The 14,544-nt window shown below is 42.3% G+C and overlaps 1 protein-coding gene across 2 annotated transcripts in view; it reads left to right on the top strand.

Moving 5' to 3' along the window:
* Positions 1–14,544, top strand: part of SHISA9 (shisa family member 9) — a 359,800-nt gene that overhangs the window by 7,484 nt on the left and 337,772 nt on the right. For both annotated transcript variants that reach the window (XM_055408894.2, XM_088833122.1), the window contains exon 2: positions 7,691–7,818. In XM_055408894.2, coding sequence (XP_055264869.2) covers positions 7,691–7,818 — 128 coding nt within the window. The remainder of the gene's footprint in view (positions 1–7,690; positions 7,819–14,544) is intronic.

The following is a 14,544-nucleotide window of genomic DNA, read 5'->3' as shown; positions in this document are numbered from 1 at the left end:
AAGTCTCTAAATTATTTTTAAATTTTAGTTGGAGGATCATTGCTTTACGATGTTGTGCGGGTTTCTTCCATTCATCAACATGGATCAGCCATGGGTATACCTACAGTCCCTCTCTCTTGAACCTCCCTCTCACCCCTCACCGCATCCCAGCTGTGTAGGTTGTCACAGAGCACCGGCCTGAGCTTCCTGCATCATATAGCAAATTCCCAGTGGCTATCTGAATTTTTCCTTGCAGAATATGTTTTGCTTCTCTTTGGGCACTGAGACCTTGCGTTTTAAAAATCAACTTTATTGGAGTCTAATTTGCACCATACAGTGTAAGCATATTATGTGTAGTTTGATCAATTTGGACATGTGGCTACACCCATATAACCACTACCCCAGAAAGTAACCTCATATCCATTGCCCTTCAGTACAGTTCAGTTCAGTAGCTCAGTCGTGTCCGACTCTCTGCGACCCCATGAATCACAGCATGCCTGGCCTCCCTGTCCATCACAAACTCCTGGAGTTCACTCAAACTCATGTCCACAGAGTCAGTGATGCCATCCAGCCATCTCATTCTCGGTCGTCCCCTTCTCCTCCCACCCCCAACCTTTCCCAGCATCAGAGTCCTTTCCAGAGAGTCCTTAGATCCTTGAAAAATAAATGATGCTTCTGTACAAGAGGAAAATCTCAGGAATCCCATTCAAGTGTTTAAAAGTCAGAAAACAGTTCAGACCTTGGAACCCCCGGAGGCTTTGAAGCAAGATGTTGGAACTCTGAGTTCCATTTGGCGATGTTGGGGTCTTTTATTTACTCACTGTAATTGGAAAGAAAAGGGATGCAGGCTTTTCTTTTCGTTCCTCAGATATGCCATGCTCGTCGCTGCCTTGGAGTTGTTGTGTTGGTTTGCCTCAGATTCTCTGGCTGGCCCTTTCTCAGCATTCGGGTCTCAGCTCAGTGTCACCTTATCTGAGAAGTTGTCATTGATCCCCTAGGCTCATTTACCAATGCTCCCCCACCCCCTCCAGCACATCACTCAATGTGATTTGCTTCATTTCACATTACAGTCTAAAATGAACTTACTAATGTACTGGTTTACTAGTTTATCATCTGCCTCCTTCCATTACTGTTCACAGTAAGGAATGCAGTCTTTCCCCATCTGTCACTTGAGTCCTGGTATAGAACCTGGCACATAGGAGTTCTGATTCCTGACATCCTGGCTTCCATGACATAAGGCACCTCCTCATTCCATCATTTATTTGCCCGTGGATTTAGTCATTCCGTAGGTGTTTATTGAGTACCTGTAGTAGGTCCAGCCCTGGACTGAGAGCTGTGAGACTGCAAGGAATAGTGCAGGCACAGAGCTCACGGTGCATGGCAGGAGATGGGTGATGTTCAAGTCAGTGTACAAGGGAATAGACACTAAGCTGAACCTTATGAAATGGCCAGTATTCCATCATCTTCAACCTCAAAAATGGCAGTCTCTCAGCTGTTTGGAACTGGGTTAAGGGATATCGAGGAAAAGTATAGTTTCTTCAATAAGGTGCCTTTATTAAGTCAGGGTTCTCCAGAGGAACAGAATCTTTAGGAGATCTGTCTAACTAACTACTTATCTGGAGATGGTGCAGACTTGCCACACATGATAATGGAGGCTGGTAGGTACAAAATCTGCAGAGTCAAGGTCCAAGTTTTTTGTTTTTTTGTTTTTTTAACTTTTTGTCTGTGCCTCAAAGCATGTGGGATCTTAGTTCCCTGACCAGGGATCAAACCCATGCTCCCTGCAATGGAAGCATGGAGTCTTAGTCACTAGGCCACCAGGGAAGTCCTAAGGTCCCAGTTTGAACCTGAAAGCCTTTAAGTCACTGTAGAACCATGAGGACCTGATGTCCCAGCCTGAAGGCCAACAGGCAGGAAAATTCTCTTTCTTGGGGGAGGATGAGCCTTTCTATTCCAGTCTTCAACCGATTGGATGAGGACCACCCGTGCTGTGGAGGAATATCTGCTTTCCTCAGTCTGTCAACCTAAATGTTAATTTCATCCAAAAACATCCACTCAGAGGCATCCCGAATGTTTGACCAAATCTTTGGTCACCCTGTGGCACCCAGTCAAATTGACACATAACATTTACCATCACAATACCTTTAGGATCTTTCTCTTCCGAGTGTGGACCGAGTGTGGACCATCACCTGGCTCCAAATCTCAGGGCCTGCTGCAGACATTGTGAATCAGAATCTGCATCCTAACAAAACCCCCTGGGTAATCCGTGTGCACATTGAAGTTTGAGAAGCACTCAGTGTGTGCTACACATAAATTCCAATTCCTTGGGCATTTGTTTGGTTTGTAGTACATAGTTGGTTCTTTCCACTGTCTAATTCACTAAATAAATAAAAAAAAAACATATCCCTATTTGTAACATGTTTTTTAGTGTACACTGCAATATATGGGCTTCCCTGGTGGCTCAGGAATGGTAAAGAAACTGACTCCAATGCAGGAGACCGAGGTTCGATCTCTGGGTTGGGAAGATCCCCTGGAGAGGGAAAGGCAACCCACTCCAGTATCTTTGCCTGGAGAACTTCATGGACAGAGGAGCCTGGCAGGCCACAGTTCATAGGGTCCCAAAGAGTTGGACACGACTGAGTGACTAACATACACAATATATGCACATGCTAGCAAATAATTATTAGGTATACTGTAGCGTTTATTATTTTTAAAATTTTTATTGAAAGATAATTGGCTTACAATGTTGTATTAATTTCTGCAGTAAAGTGATTCAGTTATATATATTCTTTTTTATATTGTTTTCCATTATGGCTTATCACTCGGAGAAGGCAATGGCACCCCACTCCAGTATTCTTTTGCCTGGAAAATCCCATGGATGGAGGAGCCTGGCAGGCTTCAGTCCATGGGGTCACGAAGAGTCGGACATGACTGAGCGACTTCACTTTCACTTTTCACTTTCGTGCATTGGAGAAGGAAATGGCAACCCACTCCAGTGTTCTTGCCTAGAGAATCCCAGGGATGGGGGAGCCTGGTGGGCTGCCATCTATGGGGTCGCACAGAGTCGGACATGACTCAAGTGACTTAGCAGCTTATCACAGGATATTGAGTATAGTTTCCTGTGCTATAGTTGTTGTTCAGTTGCTAAGTCATGTCTGATTTTTTGTGACCCCATGAACTGAAGCGACTTAGCAGCAGCAGCAGAACTGCAGCATGCCAGACTTTCCTGTCTTTCACTATCTCCTGGAGTTTGCTCAAACTCATGTCCATTGAGTCAATGATGCCATCCAACAATCTTATCCTCTGCTGCCCCTTCTCATCTTGTCTTCAGTCTTTCCCAGCATTAGGGTCTTTTCCAATAAGTCAGTTACTCACATCAGGTGACCAAAGTATTGGAGCTTCAGCTTCAGCATCAGTCCTTCCAACGAATATTTAGAGTTGATTTCCTTTAGGATTGACTGGTTTGATCTCCTTGTAGTCCAAGGGATTCTCAAGAGTCTTCTCTAGCACCACAATTCAAAAGCATCAATTCTTTGGCACTCAGCCTTCTTTATTGGAGAAGGAAATGGCAACCCACTCCAGTGTTCTTGCCTGGAGAATCCCAGGGACGGTGGAGCCTGGTGGGCTCTGTCTATGGGGTCGCACAGAGTCAGACACGACTGAAGTGACTTAGCAGCAGCAGCAGCAGCCTTCTTTATGGTCCGTCTCACATCCGTACATGATTATCAGACAGTCCATAGCTTTGACTATATGGACCTTTGTCAGCAAAGTGATGTCTCTGCTTTTTAATACCCTGACTAGGTTTGTTATAACTTTTCTTCCAAGGAGCAAGCATCTTTGAATTTCGTGACTGCAGTCACTGTCGCAGTGATTTTGGAGCCCAAGAAAATAAAGTATATCACTGTTTCCCCATCTATTTGCCATGAAGTGATGGGACTGGATGCCATGATCTTCACTTTTTGAATGTTGTGCTATATAATAGGACCTTGTTGTTTAGATACACTGTAAAGCATACATAAGAGCAGGTATATTAAACAGAACTGAAGGTGAAACAGATATTTGCAATTTGTTGCCAATGGTGATGACTTTGTGTCAATAAAACACTAATGTGTGTTGAGGATGAAGCTCATCATTCATACATAAATCCATACTGTGAATATACTTCATGAGAGTTCCAATTGTTTTTGGCTGATTTCATTTTGATCTGAATAGGCCATCATTTTTTAACCTTGTGAGAAGCTGTTGAAGAGGAGAGGGTCCAGTCTATCATTTTCCTGTCCTTGCTTCATCAGTACCGTCTCCAGGCTGTGGTTTTGTTATGAGGGAACATTCTTAAGCCCCATGTCCACCTAGTGATGGTTAGCTTAGTAAAACTGGATTCTTTGCTTGCACATCCCTTTGGGGATGTATATAACCACAGCACCGGTGATGCACCCTAAAGATGATGCCCCTGCCAAGGTTGGCACCTTGGTCCAAGGTTCTTGAGTCTCACCGTCTGCCATGGGTGTTCCAAGTGAGGGCTCCAGCCTCAGTTTGCACATTTATTTCTTATTTTTAATGACTAAAGACCATACACAGAAGTTGTCATATTTCCCTCCCTGCCCTGCCAAATTATATTAGGCATTCCCCGAGTGAGTAGACCACACACCTTTAAGACACCTTGTCCCAGGATACAGAGGCCCTAAGAATCGCTGTCACTGTCCCTGCTCTGGGAAGGGCTGCCTTGGGGAAAAGTATCCTTGGCTTTCTGGTGAATTTCATGAATTTGGGCACTCAGCAGGAGCCAGGAAATCTGCTGATGGCGGTGCTGACCAAATTCATGGAGAGCCACCCTGATCATTTACTTCGCTATCCTCTTGAAAGTTCAAATATTTTGAAATTTTGGAGAGAAATCTTTAGAGAATGTGGTGAGAACTATGGCCTCTTTTTTTTTTTTTTAACTTGATAGTGTCTCAATCTGCCTTCTTTATTTATTTTTATTTGCTTATTTTATTGTTTTTGCTGCAATGGGTCTTCATTGTGGTGTGTGGGCCCTTCGTTGTAGACTGTGGGCTTCACTAGCTGTGGTGCAGGCTTAGTTGCCCCTCAGCATGGAAGATCTTAGTTTCCTGACCACGGATCAAGCCCTGTATTGGAAGGCAGATTCACTGGATAGCCAGAGAAATCCCAAACTATGGCTTCTTGTTCAGGAAAAATGCACAAATAAAATTTCTGTTCAATTCTAGAGGAGTTCAGTGATCCTCTGAAGTTCAATAAAGAACCTATGTATTTATTTATTTTTATTTTAATATATTTCTTAAAATTTTTTTTTTTTAAACTGGAGGATAATTGCTTTACAATGGGCTGGTTTCCACCATTCATCAACATGAATCAGCATACAGCAACTTCTCATTAGCTATTGTTTTACGTATGGTAATGTGCATGTCTCAATGCTGCTCTCAGTTCATCCCACCCTCTCCTGCCCTCACTGTGTCTGTAAGTCTGTTCTCTGTGTCTGGGTCTCTGTACCTGTCCTGCAACTAGGAAAGAACATGTTTAGAAGTGAAAAAAAAGGCAAATTAGGTTTGAGGGACATCTGTCTTGTGTTTCAAACATGTCTTTCCTACAGCACCTTTCAAGTTTCAGGTTCTGCTTACTGTGCAGGGTCACAAGGAGCTTAAACAATGATTTCAAAGACGTTCAGTTTTGTATCTTAGTCCCTCCACTGATTAGCTGGGTTAACTTGGGCGTGTGTGCGTGCGTGCTGAGTTGCTTCAGTTGTGTCCAACTCTTTGCTACCTGATGGACTGTAGCCTGGCAGGGCAGTCTTTTAAAAAATATTTATTTATTTATTTGGTTGTGCCAGGTCTTAGGTGCAGCATGTGGGATCTAGTTTCCTGACCAGGGATCGAACCCAGGCCCCGTGGATTGGGAGCTTGGAATGTTAGCCACTGGACTACCAGGGAAGTCCCGTTGGGCAGTCTTTTTGTTCTGGAGAATGGGTATAGTAATCCACACCTTGTAACGCTCTCCCACTTGTTGGCTGGAGTTCACCTTTATTAGCCTTCTTGTCCCTCAGATCTGAACTCTTTCATGCCTCAGGGTCTTTGCACTTGCTGACCCCTCTGCCGGGAATGTTCTTTCATCCTCTTAATGGCAGTAACTCCTCACTGTTCAGGGCTCAGCTCAGATGCCTCCTCAGGAAGGCTTTTCTGATCAGCCAATCTGTCAGTTTATTTAGGATTTTTTTTTAAAGTGTACAATGCAGTGGTTTGTAGTATATTGAGAAAGTTGACTATTACCACTGTCTAATTCTAGAACATTTTCATCACCCTAAAAAGAAACCCCTCCCTCATTAGCAGTGACTTCCCATTTCCCCTCCCACACTCCCAGTCCCTGGTAACCACTAATCTGCTGTCCATATGGATTTTCCTATTCTGAACATTTCAAGTAAATAGAATCAGTTCACTTCTCTGAGTCTTTGTTGATTCATCTGCAAAGAAGGAGTAATAACCCTCATGACGTGTTTATGTGCTGCCTAATTGAATTAAGGCATGTCGTGTGACTAGTATAGTGCCTGGCTTATGGGAAGTACTCAATAAATGTTATTGTTACTAATACTGGGCTGTAGCTGTACTTGAAGTGTTGGTATCTAGGGTTAGCAAGAGTACTGTGCTGTGCTCAGTTGTGTCCAACTTTCTGCAGCCCCATGGACTGTAGCCCACCAGGCTCCTCTTGTCCATGGGATTTCCCAGGCAAGGATACTGGAGTGGGTTGCCATTTTCCTTCTCAAGGAAAGATTCTGGATCTTCTTGACCCAGGGATCAAATCCATGTTTCTTGCATCTTCTGCATTGGCAAATGTATTCTTTACCACTAGCGCCACCTGGGAATAAACATTTTTTTTATTATTAGGATTAGTTATAACGGGTGACTAAACTTGTTGGGTGCAGACATATTACATATATTCATCATCTTTAATCCTCCCAGTAACTCTATAAAGTGGATAACACTGCTATTATGCCAGTAACATGAGAGGCGTGTGAATTCTTCTTCTGCTGCTGCTGCTAAGTCACTTCAGTCGTGTCCGACTCTGTGTGACCCCATAGACGGAAGCCCACCAGGCTCCCCCGTCCCTGGTATTCTCCAGGCAAGAACACTGGAGTGGGTTGCCATTTCCTTCTCCAATGTGTGAAAGTGAAAAGTGAAAGTGAAGTCGCTCAGTCGTGTCCGACCCTTAGCGACCCCAGGGACTACAGCCTACCAGGCTCCTCCATCCATGGGATTTTCTAGGCAATAGTACTGGAGTGGCTTGCCATTGCCTTCTCCGGAATTCTTCTGCAGGAGATCCTTATGTAATCTCTAATTACAGTGATCTTCTTTACTTATGTCTTTTTCCCCTCCACCCTAAGTAGAATGGCACCTCCATGAAGAAAGGGGTCTTGTCTTTTGTTCATAAGCCCAAAGCCCTGGTAGCTCAGATGGTAAAGAATCTGCCTGCAGTGTGGGAGACCTGGGTTTGATCCCTGGGTTGGGAAGATCCCCTGGAGGAGGGAACAGCAGCCCACTCCAGTATTCTTGCCAGGAGAATTCCATGGACACAGGAGCCTGGTAGGCTACAGTTCATGGGGTCACAAGGAGTTGGACACGACTGAGCCACTTTCAATTTTTCAGAATAAGTAGGTGCGAGTCATTGTTTTGAATGAATCAATTTAAATTTTCTCTCCTTTCAGGGCCCTTGCAGACGTCATGAGGCCCCAGGGCCACTGCAACACTGACCATATGGAGAGAGATCTCAACATTGTGGTCCACGTCCAGCATTATGAGAACATGGATACCAGAACCCCCATAAATAATCTTCGTAAGTATAGCTCTGCCATCCAGTTCCAGTCCCACAGGGTGACCCAAACGGTGGTCACACCTCCGGATTTCATGGTGTGTGTTTGGGTCCATGAGGAGTTTCTCTTTGTTGACTAAGAAGTTTTATTTGATCTCTTCTGGATCTAACTGTGGGTGGCATCCTCAGATTTCACTTTGTTTCTCCATTGAAGAGTCATCCACATGGTGGATTTCTCATGGTTGGTTCTTCTGTTAACAGATCACTTTGGAGGTTCATCTTGGTCATGTGTTAACTAATAGCCCTCTTGGCTGGTCATCATGGTTAGGTACTTGCTAACCAAAGGATTACTTGGTTCATCCTAGATAGTAAATCTGTTAGCCAATAATCTATTTTGTTGGTTCACCTTGATTGGGTAATCTGTTAACCAATGGTTTATTTTTTTATCTGCCTCCTGAGGTAGACCAATTGTCCCTTTTAGGTTTCATATGGCTTTCAGCTAACAGATACTGGTTCAGAATAATTAGATTTATTTCTCATGAAACCAGAGTTTCATAAACATAATCCACAAACTCTGTGTGTGTGTGTGTGTGTGTGTATCCCTGTGCATGTATGTGGGGGGTTTTGGGTTGTGGTTATGTTAGTTTGGGTGTGTACCTATGATTCGACAGAAGCAAATTGGTCTGTTCTCCCAGGGGAAAAAAGTTGCATTTGCTATTGTGTTTCAATAGGTGTTCTTTAGCTGACAGAGCGTACCTGGGAATCTTAGCATGGTCCCAAAGATTTTCTTTCCTTTCAAAGGTCAGTATATGCAATATGTATTATGGAACTGATGTACTGACTATAGGGAGTGGGGAAAAATAAGAATGTTTTGTGTCTGTAGTGTGCCATCCTGCTTATTCCTAGCAATTATGTTTTCAAGTAAGCCCCACATTAAAGTAATGTGTAGGGCTTGGTTTAAAATAATAAAAGCCAGAAAATTTAAAGGATGCATTTAGTTGTGGCTGGAGGTTTTTTAAAAACAGAAACAGTTCTGGCATTTTTGCACATTTTTCTAGTCTGGGTCACCTCTGCTAAAGCTCCACCAGAAACAGCATTGGTGTTTTATTTGCTGAATCATAGTTTTGCACTGTTTGGTTGCAAATCTTCATGCTCAGTGGGTAGAGGAATAAGTCTATGGAATTTGACATTGGTGATGCAAATTATCTGATTCTGCATGGTGATAATTGTTCATGGCCTTGGAAATGTTGCAGTATGCAAAGTTGAGGTGTACGTGGTTTGAAATGGGTTACTAAGTAGAAAGTCTTAAGTTCCATTCTATTAAATAACTTGACATTATTTGTTTATGAACTGGATCATAAAAATGATATGAGAAATAGCCGCATGTTAGAGCAAAATACACCAGTCATTGGAAGTTTTATGACCAAATCTCACAGCCCCGAAAGGCATGGTGAATTGTGCCAACTCTGATATAGCAATCGTTGTATCCAGTTCTGGCTTTGATGGAAATGAGCACATTCTCTTTCAGAATGCAGTGGAAAATAAGTTGAACCTAGGTGTATATGAGTCCTAAATATCATAAGTGAGTGAATATGACCATGAAGTAGAAAAAGCTGAAATGGTGTTGAGTCCCTGGCTATAAAAAGGTGGCTGTTGAAAGTTTCTCATTTGAAGTTTCAATTTCAAGGATGATTTTGAATCAGCTCTTGAGTGGAATAACAAACTCATTGAAGTCACTCAAAGTACACCACTCTGTCAGGCAAAAGGGCAGGCAACATTAATGAATCTTGCTTTAGTAAGGGATTTTTGTTTAAAGTTGTACTGAAAATAAATTGTGGTTCAGAGATGGGTCTCTAGGCACTGAGCATTTCAGCAGTCTCCTGTGACAGACTAACTTGGTTTATTTATGAGTCTTGCTTTTAGTCTGTATTTGTGTTTCAGTAATCAGTGATCTTTTACACCAAGAAAAAAATGTGTCTTGTAATATTTTACTGGGTGGAATTGCACTAGTGCTTTCCTGACAAACTGCAGGGGAGAATTCTAGGTACAGTGTCACAAACATTGCATTCTCTTAGGAATTACCACAGATATTAATTTTATGTAGTTCTGCTAGGTTGGTTCCATCCTTATTTCCTAGTATTTTTTTGAATATCTGGAAAATAAGAGCATATAGCTTTTCTACAGGTTTACATTAATGAGTTTAATTTAAATAACAAATTAATTCAGTAGTTGGTAGTGATAATATTTACTTGTAATGAAGTGTTTGTCTTTTATTGATTTACAGGAGCTCTTTACATATTGTGGACACGTGGGAAAAATCACGTGTTTAAAAGAAACAATGATCTGTGGAGTTCATTGAGAAGATAAGAACTAGGTGACTGACATTATCAGTTATTAAAGGTTCAAGAAGCCACACAGTCTCCAGAGCCCACTGACTAATAGAGAACTAGGAGAGAAGGAATCTTGTCTGAAAATCAGAAAGTAAGACCAGCTGTTGATGCCAGAATTAGAGTGCTACTACTGAATATAATGGCATAGGAAATGGTAACCTACTCTAGTATTCTTGCCTGGAAAATTCCATGCACAGAGGAGCCTGGTGGGCTACAGTCCATGGGGTCACAAAGAGTCCAAGCACACAGTGAATATAAAACTCTTTTCTGGATATTATGGGAGCTACAAAGATTTACCATTACAAAAAATTAAAAGATGCATCTATTTGTGATACAACAAGAAGGGGCACATTGTGCCATTTTTAGGGTGTTCTTCACTGAATACTCAAGTTGTGAGATTTGATTGAAGTTCCAACTTAAATGTTATTTTTATCTCTGTTTGGTGACCCACTTGACATTACTTTAAGAGAATAATCATCTTCTCCTCTTGATACTAACACTAGATCACTTTCTGCTCTTTTCCTTATGCTTTGTTCAAACACTAAGAGAACCAGTAGTCAGTCTAGAAACCTGGATATTGGGAAGGAGGGGAGTTGGGAAGGACAAGAGTGAAGGCAAACAGGGAGGAAAAGGCTTCAATATTGGGAAATTTTTTGGCCAACCTTTATCAGTTTCCTATGGTTTATTTTTCCTGTGATATAGGCAGGATTTGCCTTTTTTTATCTTCAGCAGATGCTGTTCAGGGTCTTTTCAGGCATTCAGTGTATTGCCTAAAAATATTTAGTCTGATAATCAAAAGGGCTTGGACCTCTTTGATTAACAGGATGTAGATTCAGATGAGAGAGTGATTTTCTGCAAAAGCTCCTCGGCTTCTGCATAATTACAGTTTGCTTTTGAAGGCGCATTTTGTTCTCAAGTACTGTGAACGTGTGCTGTCTCCCCCATCCCAGCAGCCCTGTTTGCCAGTGATAGCCCCCCCGCAACCCCACCTTCTGAGAGTCCAGGGTAAATATAGGCTTCTTTTAGTGTCAAGATTGTGAGATTTGAGTGAGGGACCATGGGGAAAAAATACAACCTGGATCACCATTTCTCAACTTGTTTGTGTTAAAAGCATGCTTCTTTTGAAATGAAGTTTTAATTTGAGAATAATTGTATATTTATAGGAAAAAGTGGCAAAGGTAGTAGCACCCAGAGTTCTGGGAGCACCGTAGTTATATGTCAAAACTAAGAAGGCAATATTCGTACATTATTTTTAGCCAAATGGTAAGTATTGTTTGAATCTCACTGGTTTCTTCTCTGATGTCCCTTTTCTGCTCCAGGATTCAATCCAGAACACTATGTTATAGTTATTGCCGCTGACTTGATAGTAGAATTTTGGTTGTGCAGTATTGTTTAACGATGTGGCAAAGGCTGGAAACAACATGAAATAAGTCAGTGGCAATTACAAAGCCTTTATTGCCACTGTGCAAAAACTGTTGCCCAGTGTCTATGAAAACCTTGTGTTAAGTTACGCACCTGCTCAGTGTTGGAATGGAAGCAGCTGATGTCCGGACTGTGCTGTCATATCTATTCATGGGACAAAGGACCCTCGCATTCCATTCAAACACACAGCTCCACTTTTGAATGGAGTCAGCGTTGTAGTATTTATTTCACGGGCATAATCTGAGCAAGTGAGATCTCACCCCAAATTCTGGTGAAATGCTGACTTGCTATTTCAGGGCATAGAACTCATCAGAAAGACCGGATTCTTATTCCAGCTTCTACTCTCGCCCTGTCCTCCCCCAGGACCATTTCCAAGCGGGTTTACGAGGAATCAGATGAAAAGCAGATCCATGACTTAGTTTCTGAAGAGGTTGTAGCCCATGTTTAGGGCTAAATGGATTTTCATTCATTTGTCCATATTTACAAAGGCACCCAGGATGTCCCATACTCGATTTTTTAGAAATATTAGAAGGAATAATCCCACATACTTTCTAAAAATTGGGAGGAATTACCAACATGGGCCTACTGTATAGCACAGGGAACTGTCCTCAATATTTTGTAATAATGTATAAAGGAAAAGAAGGGCTTTCCAAGTGGTGCTAGTGGTAAAGAACCTGCTGGCCAATGCAGGAAACATGAGACAGGGGTTTGATCCCTGGGTAGGGAAGATCCCCTGGAGGAGGAAATGGCAACCCACTCCAGTATTCCTGCCTAGGAAATCCCATGGACAGAGAAGCCTGGTGGAGGGCTATAGTCCATGGGGTTGCAAAGAGTCAGACATGACTGGGTGATTGACACCTTTACCTTCCTTTGTGCCAGGCACAGGTGCTAAATGTTTTAAATATATAAATTCCTTTAATATGCAAAACAACGCTTAAACAGCCTAGCTCATTCCTGCCTCAGGGCCTTTACACCTGCTGTGCTTTTTGCCTATAGCACAGGATCCCAGGCCTCTTGCATCTCATCTGTTACCCTTATTGCCACCTCACTAGACAGGACATCCTTGTCTACCTCTGGCTCCCAAATCACCTACTGTTCCCCATATCCCCACTATTCTCTCTATAAATTTTGTATTCTCTGAAGTTGTCATGCTCATGTTTTAAATTTATTCCTCTTTCACTATATTGTAAACTCCACAAGAACAAAAGCTTCGTATCATCACAGCTGTACTCCCCACGGCAGGACTGGGCTGGCTCATGACAGAAATTCCATAAATTTTTGTCTAATAAATGAAAAAGCCTGTGGAAGAGGTATTGTTAGCCCTGTTTTATGAAGGAGAAAACCGAGATTCATAGAAACTAAAGAACTGGCATGATAACTGAGATTTACTTTTAACATCGCCAGGAATGTATAAAATTGTGGGGGATGGTAGATGAAACAAAATGGGAAAAATACTGTTATTACAGCCAGGTGACCACCTACATGGGGATTCATTATTCTAGTCTATATTTGTGTATATTTGAAAATATCCATAATAAAATTGAAAGTTACACATCTTGTCCACCATAGCAGAGTTAATGCACAGAGGAGCTGGGATTCAAACCCGCGTCTCTCTGAGTCCGTAGCCTGAACTTTAATGGAAGCATGTGGGTTATCTTCTGGTGAATATCCAGGCTTTGGAAGGATGAGAATCAGGACACCTGAGGGACTTTAGAAGGTAGAATGGGTAAAGCATCACTATTGTTTCTGTCCTTAATATGCTCAATCACAGTGTCTTTTAGTTCACTTTATCCGGAGAGAGAAAATGTGGTTGGTTTCTGACCAACCATCAACCTGGCTCCCTGGAATCAGTTGTCAGACTCCTGAACAATCAGTTGGGTGGGATGGAGAATGTCTAAGTCTCAGGACTTAGGTGGGACTAGTCTCCACGAAGGCTATGTTTGAGAAGCACGGTGGAGGCTGCTGTTTTAAGCTTCCTGGGGTAGGGGCAAGGGTTACATTTGTTTTATTCTTTTCTGTACCTCCACTGCCTAGAAATTACACAGAGTTCAACAGATGTTTGTCGAATGAATGATTACACATCTATGAATGACTCCCTTGCCGAAGCTCCCTAAGAAGTCCAGGGGACCCCATTAACAGGACCCTTGAGATTTTTGAGTTTTGAGGAAGTTCGGCTAATTTCAACTCATATGAGGCTTTAACTCTCTTTTAAGAAGTAACAGCTATCAGCACTCGTGTTCTTAAAATGACTGGTCAGGTAGTTTTTCCATCTGAAGATCTATGACTGCAAATAGTTTTGCACACAGGTCAGTAGATTATAGCATTTCTAAGAGTTAGGGGGTTGGGCCACAGTAGATCCACTAGAAACACTTTTAAAGAAAATATTTACTTATTTGGTTGCATTGGGTCTTAGCTGTGGCCTATGGGATGGATGTTTGTTGCCTCATGTGGGACCTTCTGTTGCAGCACACGGGCTCTCTAGTTGTGACTTGGGCTTAGTTGCCCCGTGGTGTATTGGATCTTAGTTCCCCGATCAGGGATTGAACCTGTGTCTGCTGCATTGCAAAGCTGATTCTTAACCACTGGACCACCAGGGAAGTCCTTAAAAACATTTTTAGGTTTAGTGCTGTGGCCTGAGTTCACTTGGTGTGATTTTAGATTGGAGCCCTGGTTTCCTCCTGAAGTATTCCACGTTGTAGATGGGATCCTGACATGAGATGATGCACATTAAACAGTAGACAGTTTGTCTTTGAGATAGTGCAGTGAGGGCGTGGGAGATACGGGCTTGGGAGGTGGACATGGTTGGATTGGGCGGATGTATGCTGTGTCATCTGTTAGCTGTGGAGTCTTGGGAATATTAATTTAATTCTGTAAATTTCAGTTTTCCATTTACTGAAAAGAGTAAAATAACATCTACCTTACAAGTTTGTTTTGGAGA

The sequence above is a fragment of the Moschus berezovskii genome, chromosome 27 (assembly GCF_049115385.1).
Source record: "Moschus berezovskii isolate FMDL1 chromosome 27, NW_MosBer_1.0, whole genome shotgun sequence".
Lineage (NCBI taxonomy): Eukaryota > Metazoa > Chordata > Mammalia > Artiodactyla > Moschidae > Moschus > Moschus berezovskii.
Note: the sequence above shows the minus strand (reverse complement) of the source record. Positions and strands in the feature narration are given on the sequence as shown.